Source organism: Plecotus auritus (genome assembly GCF_963455305.1).
Source record: "Plecotus auritus genome assembly, chromosome: 6".
In the NCBI taxonomy this organism is placed as follows: domain Eukaryota; kingdom Metazoa; phylum Chordata; class Mammalia; order Chiroptera; family Vespertilionidae; genus Plecotus; species Plecotus auritus.
In genome coordinates this window covers 81,410,663-81,427,037 of record NC_137773.1, presented here as the reverse complement: position 1 = coordinate 81,427,037, position 16,375 = coordinate 81,410,663, and the positions used below count along the sequence as shown (strand labels likewise).

The window sequence follows — 16,375 nt, the reverse complement described above, 5'->3', positions numbered from 1 at the left end:
CTCAGGGAAGTCAAGTCACCGGCCTGAACTCCCAAAGTCTGCAGCTGGCTTTGCATCTGTCAAACCCGGCATCACAGGGCCCAGTGCGCTGCACCTACTTCATGAGAACGCCTCGAGAGACCTGCCCTTCATGGACTGACCTCTCCCCTCTTCTCTCCAATCCTAGGTGCCCCTGGCCCTCCAGGACCAAGAGGACTCAAGGGAGATGTGGGTGTGAAAGGGCCCGTTGGTGGCAGAGGACCAAAAGGAGACCCTGGCAGCTTGGGGCCCCCGGGACCCCAGGGCCCTCAGGGGCAGCCTGGGGAAATTGGACCCGTGGGAGAAAGGGGACCGGTTGGCCTGCGGGGTTTCCCAGGCCTCAAAGGCTCGAAGGGCAGCTTTGGAACTGGAGGCCCAAGAGGACAGCCAGGCCCCAAAGGGGATGTAGGGCCCCCAGGGCCAGAGGGGCCCCCAGGATCTCCAGGGCCCTCAGGGCCTCAGGGAAAACCGGGGATTGCTGGGAAGACAGGTTCACCAGGCCAGCGGGGGCCTGTGGGACCTAAGGGTGAACCAGGGATCCAGGGTCCCCCTGGCCTTCCTGGGCCCCCAGGCCCACCAGGCAGCCAGATTCGCTACTGAGGAGGGTCCGCAGTCCCAGACACTGCCTCACAGAAGGGAGCTCAGGGCAGAGTGAGTCCGCAGAAAGCCGCACATACAAAGTTGTGCTCCGTTGATTTCGAAGGGGGTTGCCCCCAGGCCCCAGCACCTTTGGGCTCCCCAGTAGTGACAGTACCCTGGAAAGTAGCCCCTCATACACACACACACACACACACACACACACACATGTGTACACATGCACACATGCATTCCCTGCTGGCCAGGGGGGCCAACTGGGTTTCCCTGGCTGGACAAGAGGAGAGGGCAGAAGACGACCTTCCTCTCCTGTGACTGAGCCAGCCAGGGAGGTGGCTACCTCGGGAGGAAGGTCTTAAATCTGCCTCTGAATTGGTGACCAACTCCAGTCTTTCCAGCACCTTCACACCCATCCCAGCCAGTACTTTCCTGGGGCTCCCAGTGGCTGAAAAGACCCAGGGAAACCTTTACAGGGGATTGTGGTTCAAACTGGAAGGACAGGGTGGATTTGGCAACTGCAGACCCTCCCCATAACCATGGGAGCAGACCCTGGGACCCGCCTGTCTCGCCCAGGACAGAGGAACCCACTGTGGCTGTCATTCTCAGGCCCTGCCCACGGTGCCCCCAGGAGCTCAGCAATTTCCACATGTCAGAAAGTTCCTTGCTTCATCCCGGCCTCCTCCTGTCAGGAGCATTCCAGAAGAAATCTAAACAGCAGTTTCACCTGTGCAGGCATGCTCTGTGCATGGGAGCATTCTGCCAAAGTGGCGCCCAGCACATGGAAGATGGAGAAGAGGAGGTGAAGGCCTTGGTCACTGTGCTGTCTAGAGAGCTGGCCCCTTGCTGTCCATTCCTGAGGTAGGCAGTCTGGTCGCTGGGGGAGGACTGACCCCCCCCAATAACAGGGCCGCTCTCCCTTCTACACCCAGCTCTCCTGCCCACTGACCTCACCCCACCATGCCCCAGAATGGCCTCTGTATGAGCAGCACAACTGAACGAGGAGGGACAGGCCTGAACACCCACAAGAGGCTCATTTGGACGTCACCCCTTGCCCACCTCCAACTTCCTGCACACCCTGGCAGGAAGGAGCACGGGGAGTTCCCAGCAGGGAGCAGGCCGCCCACGGGCTCTACTTGCTGTGCAGTGGCCCGGCCTTGTGTTCCAGCAGAGCCTGAGCATCCAAACTGACTCAGAGACCAGCCCCTCCCCCTTCCCATGGCCTCGATGCCACCTCCCTCCTCGGAATAGATGTGCAACTGGTTTGCACTCCTGCCCATCCCCACTGCCATGTAATTCTCCTGTCTACATATGATATCATGCAACTTAGTATTACTGACTCAGTAAAGAATGTTTCCAAGAGGAAAGTGTCTGCTATCTTTCCTGCCCACCGGGGGCATGATGCCTTCAGGGGCTCCGCCTCATGTGGCCCTTGAAGGGGAACCAGTGGGCGAGGGGTTATTCAGTCACACTGTGGAGTCTGGGTCTAACCGCCTGGCCCCTCACTCCAGAAACACTGCACTCCGCTGGGAGTTCACGGTGGTCCTATTGGGGCCAGGGGCCAGGGGTGTCTGAGGGAATCACCCATGAAGAGCGGGGACCCAGTGAGAAACAAGGTGAGCTTTATTAATTGGGCCCTAGAGCTCTGCGGGTAAAATGAGACTGGAAAATAAGACAGGCTTGGACCTCTGAGTGATACCTCCTGCTTTCCTCTGTTGGCTCTAAGACAAGGAGCTAAAACAGAAGGAAGAGGCCAGGCCAGAGCTGCCCCAAAGAGCTTGGCTCTCCAGGGTCTACAGGAAAGAAAGGACAGCTAGGTGCCCTGTGAATCTGTTGGGGCTGCTACAACAGAATACCATAGACTGGGGAGCTTATAAACAACAAATTTATTTCTCAGTTCTGGATGCGGGGGAAGTCCAAGATCAAGACACCATGATTCAGCGGTGACAGCCTGCTTCCTGGTTCATAGACAGCCATCTTTTCGCTGTGTCCTCACCCTATGTCTTCACATAGCAAGAGGGTCGCGGGAGCTCATAAAGACACTAATCCCATTCATAGATGCTTCATCCTAGTCACATCCCTAAGGCATCACCCCCCCCCCCTCACATTGGGGGTTAGGTTTTCAACAGGCAAATTCTGGGGGACACAAACATTCAGTCTATGGCAGCACAGTAACTTCACAGTAACTTCATGGGCTCGTGCAAGCCTTGTGCCCTGACTTGCTTTTCTGCAGGGAGGAGGAGAGGTGGGAAGGGGTGTGCATTAATCAGGGTTCCCCAGAGAAACAGAACCAATAAGAGATATATGGAGAGAGAAGGAGAGAGAAGCTGAGAAGTCCCATGATCTGCCATCTGCAAGCTGTAGACCAAGGAGAGCCAAAGGGGAAGTTCCAGGCCAAGGGCAGGAGACCTGGGTCCCAGCTCATGCATCAGGCGGAGAGACAGAATTCCTCCCTCCTCACCTTTTCCTTCTATTCAGTCCCTTAACAATTTGGATGATAACCTCTGCATTGGTGGGGGATGATCTTTACTCAGTCCACTGGTCCACTGGTTCAAATGCTCATTTCTTCCAGGAACACCCTCAGACACACCTAGAAATAATGTTTAACCAGATATCTGGGCATCCCATGGCCCAGTCAAGTTGGTCCATAAATTAACCCTCACAGGGTTCTGGTAGAGAAGTGAAGTAGAAGATGAGAATGGGTTCATGGGGCCACTGCACAAGGCCCTCACCACTTCCTCAGTCACCAATGGTGGCATGGGGTCCCTCCTTCCCACAAACACCTGAGTGTGTTGGGCACTGAGTTAGGTACAGTGGGTGAAGGGGGCCTTGTCCTGAGGGGGGGCTTGTCTCTAGTAGGGGAGAGGATTGCATACTAAAAAGATAGGTCTCCACCTAAGCAGTGCATGGGACAGGCTATGGGCTGGACAGGAAGGGGCCCCTCAGGGCAAGTCTGGCAGGTGAGGCTGAGAAAGCAAGGAAGGTGTCAGCCAATGGTGACACTGAGATGATGAGCCATGAAGGAGGCAGCAAGGATGAACCAGTGGCACCATTACACAGTCTGGGTCCCCAAGAAAACATCCAAGAAACTCTAACCACTCATTGTCCAGGGTGAAGTGGAGGCCATGCTGGGCCGTTGGATGGTCCAGCATGAGCTGGGATCTTGGAGAGCTGGGTCTGGCAAGTGGGAGCAGGAAAAGCCCAAGAAGGCAAGAAACATCCTGGAGACGAAATGAAGAAAAGTTAGACCTTGGATACATTCCAGAGGATGAGTGGACGCCAAAATGAGAGACAGGCCACAAGGATCAAAAACAGGCGATGTGAGAACATAAAAGTGAAGACATTAGAAGAACTCATGGGTCCTGGACAATTACCTCAACACTTTGGCCATGTGGTTTAGGGGATCAGCTTGATTCAAAGGCACAGAGTGGGGGCAGGCACCTTGAGCCCACCCACGCAGTCACCCTTACCCCCAGATCCACAAGTCCCTGGTCACAGAAGTCCTCTCACACAAGGACATAGAGGGGGGCACCGTGCCAAGGACACAGCAGGTGAAGTGAAGGACCTGGAGACTGAAGCTCAGCTAAGCCTCAGGGTTACTAGACGTGAAAAACTGCCAGTGTCTCAGCTTCTGTCTTTACTTCAAAGAACTGACCAGTCTCTCATCTCTCTTCTCTCAGTGGCATTGATCTCTCTCCTCTGCTACTCTTCGTCCCTTTCTCTTGACCAGCTTCTTCTGTTTGCACAGGGCACAGGGTGACAGGGCTACTGTGCACCACCAAAGGACTCGGCCCTACCATTTCTAATTCCCAACCATAGGAGAGTGATCTGATTGCTAACCCCTCGGGTTGGGGGGCATTGGTCCAGTTGGCTGTGACCACAGAGGGAGAGGCAGAGGGAGAGGAAGAGGAAGAGGGGTCATGTGGTAACTTAAAGGCATGAGAGAGAACATGAACAAAGCTGGACAGGAAATCTGATTGGCAATGTGGGAACAGGAGAATAACATCAACAACAATAACAAACACCAATGGAAGCTATGCAACAGACTACCATTCTAAACACTTTACATACATTAACTAATTTAATCCTCACTACAATTTACAATATAGCTAGTATACCTATATATCTATGTATCTCTATATACCCATGTCTGTCTGTCTATCTATCTATCTATCTATCTATCTATCTATCTATCTATCTATCATCTCTATATGTATTGTTATTATTCTCACTTTACAAATAGGGAAACTGAGGTTTGGGAAGATTAATTAACTCCCACAGTCACATAATGACATTTAGACATGTCTCTATTGAAGCTCAGCATTTTGAGAGTTAACCTCTGTGCAGTTCTGTTCCTCCCCTGTGGAGTGGGAATTATAACTGAACCTACCCTGTGATGTTGCTGAAGGGGAAGTAAGATGATTCTTTTGTCCAACTGCCCAGTGTATGAGTCAGCTCAGGCTGCCATAACAAAATACCACACACTGGGTGGTTCAAACAACAGAAATTTACTTTCTCCGAGTTCTGGAGGCTGGAAGTCCAAGATCAAGGTTCCAGATCTTCCTGGCTTGCAGATGGCTGCCTTCTTGCTCTGTGTGCACCTGGTTGAGGGAGAAAGAGTTGTGGGAAAGAAGAGCAGAGAAAAAGAGAGAGAGCTCTCTTCCTCTTTTTACTTATTTTTTTTTAAATATATTTTTATTGATTTCAGAGAGGAATGAAGAGGGAGATAGAAACATCACTGATGAGAGAGAATCATTATCAACTACCTCCTGCACGCCCCCCACTGAGGATCTAGCCCACAACCCAGGCATGTATCCTGACTGGGAATCAAACCATGACCACCTGGTTTATATAGGTGGATGCTCAACCACTGGGCCACCCCAGCAGGCTCTCTTCTTCATATGGATTTTGTCTATAGTTCCCGGCAGTGGCTGCCATTCCATAAACATCAGGCATTATCATGACGGTCCTCATTACCCAGATCCAGAGTTTCTTGAATCGCAGGGCGCCAGTTTCCTCTGCAGATGAGTGGCCAGAGCTTGGGGCCCTGCACTCTCCCACTTTCCCTTAATGTTCAGAGCTAGGACTGAGCTGGAGAACCATGAGGTTCAAATGCTTTACTTTTCAAGTGAGAGACCAAAGGCTGAAGGGTTTACTGCCCAGCCGGCACAGTTCTTAGGTCTCTGGATTCCTGGTCAATGCAATTCTCACGTCTCTGGTTTTGTGGCCATTCCAGTTCTCAGGCCACTTTGCTGTTGGGTAAGCCATTGGGCAGCTCCTGCTGAGCATTCCCCAAAAGTACCCCCACCCCGATCCCTCTGTCCCACCTCATCAAACAGCCCTTAGTACTAATGAGACCCTTCAGAGTACCTGGGCCATTATAGGTACTGCTGAAAATCCCAAGAGCTGACCACTGGGCTTGGTGGGGCAGGCAGACAGAACCACAAAGCTTGTAGCAAACGCTGTGAGTCAATGTGTTGTTCTGTGCGTAAACTGGGTGAAATGGATCCAACTGCATCAGAGAGAGGAGACTGGGGGCGGGGGGAGAGGGGGAGGAGGCTCCACCTGGAGTCTCTCTGTGGACATGGAACCGGGGTAGGTCGTGCTTCCTACCAGCTGGGCCGGGCATCCATTGTGGAACCATAACTGCCCCACTCTGCCCTTCAGTTTCTTTATCAGGAAACAGAGAGTGGCCCTGTCTTGACTCCTTCTGGGATTCCCAAGGAATGTGCCGGATTCCTCTGTTCTGCCATTCTAACCAAGTGCTCTTCCTCCGGCCCGGCCAGCGCCAACGCGATAAAGCCTGACCGCAGACTGAGAGGCCATAGTTCGCAGGATTGCAGTCACTGGGTTAAAATCATGGCCTTTGCCGTTGAGGTGTTTTAGTCCCAACCAGATTTGCAAACCCTGGAAGCAGCTCCTGGGCCTCCTTCTAAGGAGAGCAAGAGGGCTTCCTGGAGACCACAGGCCTTGGGTACATTTGTGAGCACCCCTAAAAACTCCAGCTGGGGTAGGACAGTGGGCTGGGCAGAACCTCCAGGCCTCCCTCCAGCTCCCCTTCCCTGGCAAGGGCTGAGCTGGCAACTGTTGCGCCAGCCCTGGACACACCTGTCAAAACAGAGCCACGGGAGGGGAGAGGAAAGAGATGACAAACGTGGTCTGACCACACTGCACTTTCCAGCAGGGCTGGGCTTGGCTGGGCTGACAAAGAACTGCCTGGACACATAAAGGCTGTATACTGAGCGGCCTCTGGGGACCACTTGACCTGCAGAAGCACAGGTCATTTGTCTTCTTGGCCTTCACCTGTCCAGTCCTTCTGTTTGCTTTTCTAGCACTTCAAAGTGCAAGGTTCCGTGTCTGATGTAGCAGGAGACCTGCAAAGCCTGGTGCTGTGCCTCAGTAGGGATAACCACTGAGGAGCCCATAAAAATGCAGACCATGGGCCTCCACCACGGACCCCCTGCCTCAGCATCACTGAGACGGGTGAAATAGGAGGAGTCCGGGGAAGGATGCCCCAAGGGATTCTGATTTCCCAGTATAAAATTTGGGGACCACAGGCGTAAGAGATAAAGAAAGAAAAATATTATTTTTTGGATTTATGTATACTATCTCATTTGATCCTCACAGACTAAATGTATTTTCATTTTATAGTTCAGACAACAAGGCTCAGAAAAGTAAAGTAATTCATTCAAGGCCACGTAAATGTTACATGGACTTGAACCCAGGATTTATAGAAGCCAGCCACCCTCAGCTACTTCTTATAGAATGGTGGGACTGGGAATGCCATGGGCCTGTGTTTTGTACACGAGAAAGCCGAGAATCGCAGAAATGGACTTGTTCGAGGTCCCAGAGTAAGCTAGTGACAAGGCCCCAAGCCTCAGAGATGCCAGGCTTCCTTTATCCTGGCTGTTTTGTCACTAAACATAACTAGGGATTAGAAAAGCAGTGGAGGAGTTAGACACAGAAGCACGCTTCCCACTGTGACAGCTGGAGGCTTGGAGAAGGAAGCCAGATGCCAGCCCTCAACCAGGCTGCTAACCTTTCTATGGCCTGTTCCTTAAACCCAAGGTCTCTAAAATGTGTGTCCAACTAACTCCTCCAGGGTGAGGAACAAATTATTACATATGAAAACATCTTCTTATTGTGTTTCATTCATTTGAGGTCCCACTTCATTTTTAAATAATCAGATCTGACATTGAACCCTTCTAGCCTGCCCCCTTCTCCTGCCCCAGGCCTTCACCACCCTCTTGTCTGTGTCCAAGGGTTATGCAAATATACATACAAGTTCTTTGGTTGATCTCTTCCTACCCACCCACCCATCCCCACCTTTCCTCTGAGATTCCACAGTCTGTTCCATGCTTCTATGTCTCTGGATCTATTTTGTTCATCAGTTTATCTTAGAACATAAATTATTTTCAAGGGCACATGGAATATTCACCAAAACAGATCATATACTGGACTATAAGTCTCAATAAATTTCAAAAGATTGAAACTATCCAGATAATATTCACTCTCCACAATGAAATTAAATTAGAAATCAATAACAGAAAGATACATATGAAATCCACAAATTCTTAGATATTTAAAAAGAAACACACCACACTTCTGAATAACTATTGGTCAAAGAAAAAAATCACAAGGAGACTTAGAAAATATTTTAAGTTAGTACGGTAAACACAACATACCAACAATTGTTAGGTGCAGATATAGCACAGGGCTTAGAAGGAAATTTAGAGCTTTAAATGACTATATGAAAAAAAGAAGAAAGATTTTAAATCATTGATTTATGTTTCTACCTTAACAAGCTAGAAAAAGAAATTTAAACACAAAATAAGTTCAAAGAAGGAAACAGAAAGATTAAAGCCAAAATCAACAAAATCGAAAACAGGCAAATAAGGAAAATCAACATAGCCAAAGTTCATTCTTTGAAAATGTAAATAAAATTGATAAACCCCTTGCTAAATTGATGAAGAAAACAAAGGGAGAATAAATAAATGAACTATATTAGGAATGAAAGAGGGGACCATACTATGGAGCCTACAGTGAGGGATAAAAAGGAATATTGGGAACAAGGTTATACCATCAAATTCAACAAGCTAGATGAAATGGAAAAATTCCTGAAAGACAAAAATTACAGAAACTAATACAAAGTAATTTAATTTTTAAAATAATACATATTTTAAAGATTAAATTCATAATTTAAAGTTTTTCCCTGAAAAACCTCCAGGCCCAGATGGTTTCATTAGTGATTTATTTCAAACATATAAGGAATAAATATCAATCTTACACAAATTCTTTCAAAAGAGGAGGAAGGAATCACTAAAGTAGAAGAAGATAAAATCATAGATCAATAATCCTCATGAATATAAATGAAAAAAATTCTTAACAAATTGAATTAGCAGTATTAGGCAATCAAACCTAGCCATACACAAAGAACATAACCATTATGAATAAATGAGGTTTATCACAGTAATACTATGTTAGTTTAACATTTTGAAAATCAATTAATATACTTCATCATATATATACAGAAAAAAGGATAAAAACCACTTGATAATCTCAACAGATGCAAAAAATTTGTTAAAATTCCACATTTTGCCCTAGCTGGTTTGGCTCAGTGGATAGAGCGTCAGCCTGCGGACTGAAAGGTCCCAGGTTCGATTCCGGTCAAGGGCATGTACCTTGGTTGCGGGCACATCCCCAGTGGGAGGTGTGCAGGAGGCAGCTGATAGATGTTTCTCTCCCATCGATGTTTCTAACTCTCTATCCCTCTCCCTTCCTCTCTGTAAAAAAATCAATAAAAAATATTAAAAAAAAAAAAAAAAAAAAATTCCACATTTTATAATTGAAACCCTCAACAGACTAGAATAAAAGGAAATGTCAAACTTCGATAAAGCTGTCTTACGAAAATCCTCCAGCTAACATACTTAAAGGTAAAAGACCAATTGTGTTCCCTCTAAAATCAGAAACAAGGCAAGGGTGTTGCCTCTGCACTTGCTTTCAACAATGTACTGGAGGTCCTAGCCAGTGAAATAAGGCAAGCAAAACAAATATAGCCTTAGCTGGTTTGGCTCAGTGGATACAGCATCGGCCTGCAGACTGAAAGGTCCCAGGTTCGATTCCGGTGAAGGGCATGTACCTTGGTTGCGGGCACATCCCCAGTAGGGGGTGTGCAAGAAGCAGCTGATCGATGTTTCTCTTCCATTGATGTTTCTAACTCTCTATCCCTCTTCCTTCCTCTCTGTAAAAAAACAATAAAATATATTTTAAAAAAAAAACACAAATATAAAGATTGGAAAAGCAGTAAAAGGGTCTCTATATACAAACAAAACAATTGTATATGTAGAAATTTTTAAAGAATCTACAAAAAAACCTTACTTTTACAAAAAAAACACACACACACACAAAAAAAAACAACCACCACCAAACTTATTAAGGTCATGGATATAAAACCAATATATAAAAATCAGTTGTATCTTCATATACTAGCAATGAAAAATTGAAAAGAGAAATATCACTTATAACAGTATCAAAGAACATAAAATACTTGGGAATAACTAACAAAATTTGTGTTAACTTCCTACATATAAAACACTGCTGAGAGAAATTTTTAAAAACCAGAACAAATGGGGAGATAACATATTCATGGATTTTTAAAAATCATTTTTTATTTCTCAATTACAGGACATATTCATGGATTGAAAGACTCAGTACTGTACAGTCTCCCCAAATTGACCTATAGTCAGTGCAATCCCAAACAAAGTCCCTGCATTTTCCTTTGTAGAAATTGAGAAGCTACAAGGCAGAAGTGGGGAGGAGAGAGTACCCCAAAGTGAGAAGTATGGCTAATAAGAGTCTTGCTGTCGCAAGAATCTGGCAGTAATTGCTCCCATCTTGCGCATTACAGATTTCCCCATGACTGTGGAACCAGCTGTTTTCTTGTGAAACTATGGTTGACTCAGAAACACACCATTTGATATTTGTTTTTCCTCCTTTCTAGCCTTACTTTTCATTTTATTCTTGTTTCCCGCTAATAAATTATACCAAAATGTGAACAACAACAACAAAAATGGTGCTGGAAAAGCTGTATATCCATATGTGGAAGAGTATATCTTGATGCCTACATCATTCTATAAACAAAAATTAATTCAAGATGGGTAAATATAAAAGCTAAAAATATAGAGATTCTAGACTAAAACATAGGAAAACACCTTCATGATCTTGGTATAGCAAAGATTTTGCAGCTAGAGCAAAAAGAGCATTAACCATAAAAGAAAAAATTGATAAACTAGACCTCATAAAATTCAAATCTGCACATTAAGACACCTGGTTAAGTAAATAAGATATGTTACACAATTGGGAGAAAATATTTGACAAATGATTTATAAACAGAATATATAAATCTCTTGCAACTCAGTAATAAGAATATAAAGACCCCACAAAAATGATGAAATGCTTCAACAGACACTTCACAAAAGACATTAGTGCATGAGAAGATGATCAACATCATTAGTGATCAGGGAAATACAAATTAAAGCCACAATGAGATAGCACTACACAACCATTAGAAGAGCTAAACCAGTGGTCGGCAAACTCATTAGACAACAGCGCCAAATATCAACAGTACAACAATTGAAATTTCTTTTGAGAAACAAATTTTTAAACTTAAACTTCTTCTAACGCCACTTCTTCAAAATAGACTCGCCCAGGCCATGGTATTTTGTGGAAAAGCCACACTCAAGGGGCCAAAGAGCTGCATGTGGCTCGCAAGCCACAGTTTGCCGACCATGGAGCTAAACTAAAAAGACCAACCATGCCAAGTGTTGGTAAGGATGTGAAACAACTGAAACCCTCATTACTGCTGGAGAACCGTTTGGTAGTTTCTTAAAAAGTTCAACATACACCTTTCCCGGGGTTCAGCCATTCTACTCCTAGGTATTTATCCAAGAGAAATAAAAACATATACCCAAAAATATTTGTGCAAGAATATTCCTAGAAGATTTTTTTCATAATAGCCAAAGAGTAAAAACAAGCCAAATGTCCCGCATCAGGAGAATAGACAAGCAAGTTGTGGTATATCCATACAACAGAATGCCACTCAGCAATAAAAAGGAAAATGTTAGAGAGGAAGATGGCTGCCGATGGGAAGGCAAGCTGCAAGATAGTGTGTGAGTGAGAGAACAAAAGTAGTGTGTGTGGACGTACGGGGAGTGTCTATTTGTGAGTGAGATAAGCATAAAAAGGAAAATGTTAATCTAGACACAAAAGTATGGGTGAATCTTAATTATGCTAAATGGAAGAAGCCATACCAAATGAACAGTACATAGTGTATGATTCCATTTATATGAAGTTCTAGAGCAGGAAAAACAAATCAAAAGTGGTGGAAATATGATTAATGGTTACCTGGAGCATCAGTGGGGCGGAAGTGACTGTAAAGGGCCATGAGAATTTCCCGAGGTGATGGAAATGTTCTATACCTTGATTAGAGATGGTGGTTTATACAGGCATATACATTTGTCAAAACTCACCAAATTAGCCCAGCCGGTGTGGTTCAGTGGTTGAGCGTCAATCCATGAACCAAGAGGTCACACCGGTTCAATTCCCGGTTAGGGCACATGCATGAGTTTTGAGTTCGAGCCCCAGCAGGGGGTGTGCAGGAGGCAGCAGATCAATGTTGATGTTTCTCTCTCATTGATGTTTCTATCTCTCCCTCTCTCTCTAAAATCAATAAAAACTTATTAAAAATAAAAAACCTCAACAAATTATACATTTAAAATGTGTGCATTTTATTGTATGCAAATTATACCTCAATAAAATTGATTATAAAAAAAAAACTAGAATACCACATTTTACTCACCAGACTAATTAAAATGAAAAAGACTTAAAATGTTCGGTGTTGGTGAGGATGTTCCCAATGGGAGTGTAAAATGATAGAACCTCTTTCGAAAACTGTTTGGCAATTTCTTATAAAAGCAAACATGCACCCGTCCCATGACTTCAGCACCTCCACTCCTAGGTGTTTACCCAGGAGAAATAAAAACATACTCCACAAAAAGTCTTGTACAAAAACATTCATAACAACTTTCATCATCATAATTGCCCCAAACTGGAAACAACCCAACTATCCATCAACAGAGGAAGGGATACATAAATTGTGGTATTTTAAAGAGCACATAGCACATATAGTATGATTCCATTTATATTAAAATTTAGAAGAGGCAAAGCTAGTCTACCATGCTTAAGATCAGAATAGCTGCTGCCTCGGGCTGTGCAGGGGAAGAGCAGGGGTAGGTGGAAAGAGCATAAGACAAGCTTCCGCTGTCATGAAATGATCATGTGCACATGCCTGGGTTGCGGGCTCGATCCCCAGTACAGGGCATGCAGGAGGCAACAGATCAGTGTTTCTCTCTCATTGATAGTCCTATCTCTCTCTCCCTCTCCTTTTCTCTCGTTCTAAAATCAATAAGAACATATTTTTAAAAAGAAAGAAGAAAATAATAAAGGGCAGAAATTAATTAAATGGGAAAAAGAGGTTTTGAATAGAGAGGATCAAGAAAGCCAAAAGTTGGTTCTTTGAAACGACTAATAAAATTGATAAACTTGAGGCACTATTGATCAAGAAAAATGAAAGAAGGCAAAAAATAAATTAGAAATGAAAAAGGTGACCTTAAGAAATATTATAAACACTTGATGTCACTAAATTTGTAAACTTAGAACAAATTCATAGGAAAATGTAACTCATCAAAACAGACTCAAGACATAGAAAAAGGAATATTCTGAAACCATTAAAGAAATGGAATCCGTAGTTTAAAATATTCCAACAAAGAAAACACCAGGTCCATGTACAAAGACTTACAGGCTAATTCTACCAAAACATTAAAAAAAAAAAAAAGACACAATTCCAATTTAACACAAATTCTTCCAAAACCAGAAAAAATAGGGAGTATTCCCCAACTTATTCTATGAAGATAGAAACCCTTGTCACCAAAACCAGAAAAGAATACCGGTAAGCAGATGAAAAAAGGAGAAGGAGGAGGAGGAGAAGGAGGAGAAGGAGGAGGAGGAGGAAGAGAAGAAAAGAAGAAAGCATTTAGTAAATTAAGCATCCATTTGTGACTTAAAAAAATCTTATCAAATTAGGAATAAAAGATAACTTTTAAACATAAAATATAGTATCTACCAAAAAAAGCCCACAGAAAACATCTTTCATAAAGGTGAAAACGGAAATCATTCCCTTTAAGAGAATCAGACTTCACATACCTTCTGATATGATGCAATAGAAAGTACGCAGCACCACCTATGCATACTTGCCAAAAAAAAAGAAAGAAAAGAAAATTGACCCTAAGAAATCAAGTCTCTAGATCTAGCTTCCAGTTTACAAACAACAGCTCCAAAGAGAGAAACATGTTAACACCACCTTCATGATCTTGAGATATTAGCCAGTCAAACCAGAATGACTGTCAACAAGTATTTGCCGCGGGAAAATATTATGGATCAAAAGATATTTACATTCCATTTCTGGGTATTTATCTGAAGAAAGCAAAACACTAACTCAAAAGGATAGCTACACCCCAGTGTTCATTGCTGCATTATTTACCATAGCCAAGATATGGAAATAATCTAAGTGCTCATCAATGGATAAATGGATAAAGAAGACATAAAACATATACACAAAGGAATATTATTCAGCCATTAGAAAGAATAAACTCTTGAAATTTTTTTTATGATTTCAGAGAGGAAAGTAGAGGGAGAGATAGAAACATCAATGATAAGAGAGAATCATTGATCGGCTGCCTCTTGCATGCCCCCTACTGGGGATCAAGCCTGAAAACCAGGCATGTGCCCTAACCAGGAATCAAACCTTAACCTCCTGGTTCATGGGTTGATGCTCAACCACTGAGCCACACTGGCGGGGAAAGAATAAACTCTTGTCATTTTTGATAGCATGGATGGCCCTCGAGGGCATTATAAGTGAAATAATTCAGACAAAAAAAGACATATTCTGTACAATCTCACATATATGTGGAACAAAATAGATCCAGAGACATGGAAGCATGGAACAGACTGACGAATCTCAGAGGGAAGGGGGTGGAGGGGCTGGAAGAGATTAACAGAAGAATGTATATGCATATATGCATAACCCACAGACAAAGACAATAGTGCAGTGAAGGCCTGGAGTGGGGGTGGGAGCAGGTGGAGGGGACCAATGGGGGGGAAAAAGGAGGACATTTGTAATACTTTCAACAATAAACATAAATTTAAAAAAAAGAGAGACAAGCCCTAGTTGGTTTGGCTCAATGGATAGAGCGTTGGCTGCACACTGAAGGGTCCTGGGTTCGATTCTGGTCAAGGGCACATGCCCGGGTTACGGGCTGGATCCCAAGTGTGGGGCTTGCAGGAGGCAGCTGATCAATGATTCTCTCTCATCATTGATGTTTCTATCTCTCTCTCCCACTCCCTTCCTCTCTGAAATCAATAAAAAAAGTATATTTAAAAAAAAAGAGAGAGACAAAATATCTTCAAGTAAAAGTTTACTGAGAGAGACTTAAGAGCTGTATCAACCAAATGCAGTGTGTGGACTTTGTTTGAATTTTAATTCAAACAAACCAAGTTATAAAGACATTTTTTGAGGAAATCATAGAAATCTGAACACAGATTTTTCATTAGGCTATATCAAGAAATTATTAAGTGTGATAATGTATCTCCATGATTAAATCCTGCAAAACCAGCTCAAATGTTATCTACAGCACATAGCTGTTGTCAGTCTACCTTTGTATAAAAACCTATCACCACTTCATGTTGTTCAAATGGGGTTGACCTTGCACCCACACCCTCCCACCTCCCACTCCCCCCTCCCCCCTGGCCCGAGGTGGACCAGTGACTCAGGTCTGACCAGGGAGAATACCATTGCTCTGGCCACACTAATTGTCGGAATGGGCATGTTACCCAGGTGGGACCAATTAGCCAGAGAGTGTCACCTCTAGACTTTGGCTAGAAATATTAGAAAAGAGGCAGTTTCTCTTTATGGGGTAAACAAGTCAGGAGACAGAAAGTCTGGACTGTCTGTGACCATTTGCCTAACAATGAGATAAGATCCTGTCTAAGAAAGAAGGCACAACTGGAAAGCAGACTCAGAGCCTGATGGCAATATAGTCCCTGAATATAGCCCCACTTCCTCCCCTCCAACCAGTCTCCCTGCCTCCATCTTCCAGTACATTAATTAATAAAATACTCTTGACAGAGAGGGAGAAAGGGAAGGAAGTAGGAAGAGAGAGAGAATATGTATTCTCTTTTTAAAAAAACATTTTTAAATTATTTCAGAGAGGAAGGAAGAGAGAGAGAGAGAAACATCAATGATAGAGACTCATTGATTGGCTGCCTCCTGCACACCCCCTACTGGGGTCAAGCCTGCAACCTGGGCCCTGACCGAGAATCAAACTGTGACCACCTGGTTCATAGGTCAAAGCTCAACCACTGAACCATGCTACCCAGGCAGAATAGGCATTCTCTTTAAGATTAAGAGCAAGGTGTCTGCCTGAAACTAACATATTGTATGTCAACTGTAATTGAAAAAATTTTTTAAATACTAAAAAAAGAACAGGGGTGTCTGCTGCTCTCATCACTTGTATTCAACACTAAACTGGAAGGCCTGTAAATTTCAATAAAGTAAGAAAAAGAAATAAATGGTAAAAGGCATAGGAGCTGACATAGTGTCTGAGATATTTTTTGCTTCTTATTTTCTTCAATGATGAGCTAATTCAGTCAA

The 16,375-nt window shown here is 44.1% G+C and overlaps 1 protein-coding gene across 3 annotated transcripts in view; it reads left to right on the top strand.

Moving 5' to 3' along the window:
- The window catches only part of SCARA3 (scavenger receptor class A member 3), a 35,658-nt gene extending 33,685 nt beyond the window's left edge, over nt 1-1,973 (top strand). For all 3 annotated transcript variants that reach the window (XM_080674254.1, XM_080674255.1, XM_080674256.1), the window contains one exon: nt 167-1,973. In XM_080674254.1, the coding sequence (XP_080530380.1) occupies nt 167-618 (452 nt within the window). In that variant the 3' untranslated portion in view covers nt 619-1,973. The remainder of the gene's footprint in view (nt 1-166) is intronic.
- Nucleotides 1,974-16,375: the final 14,402 nt, after the last annotated feature.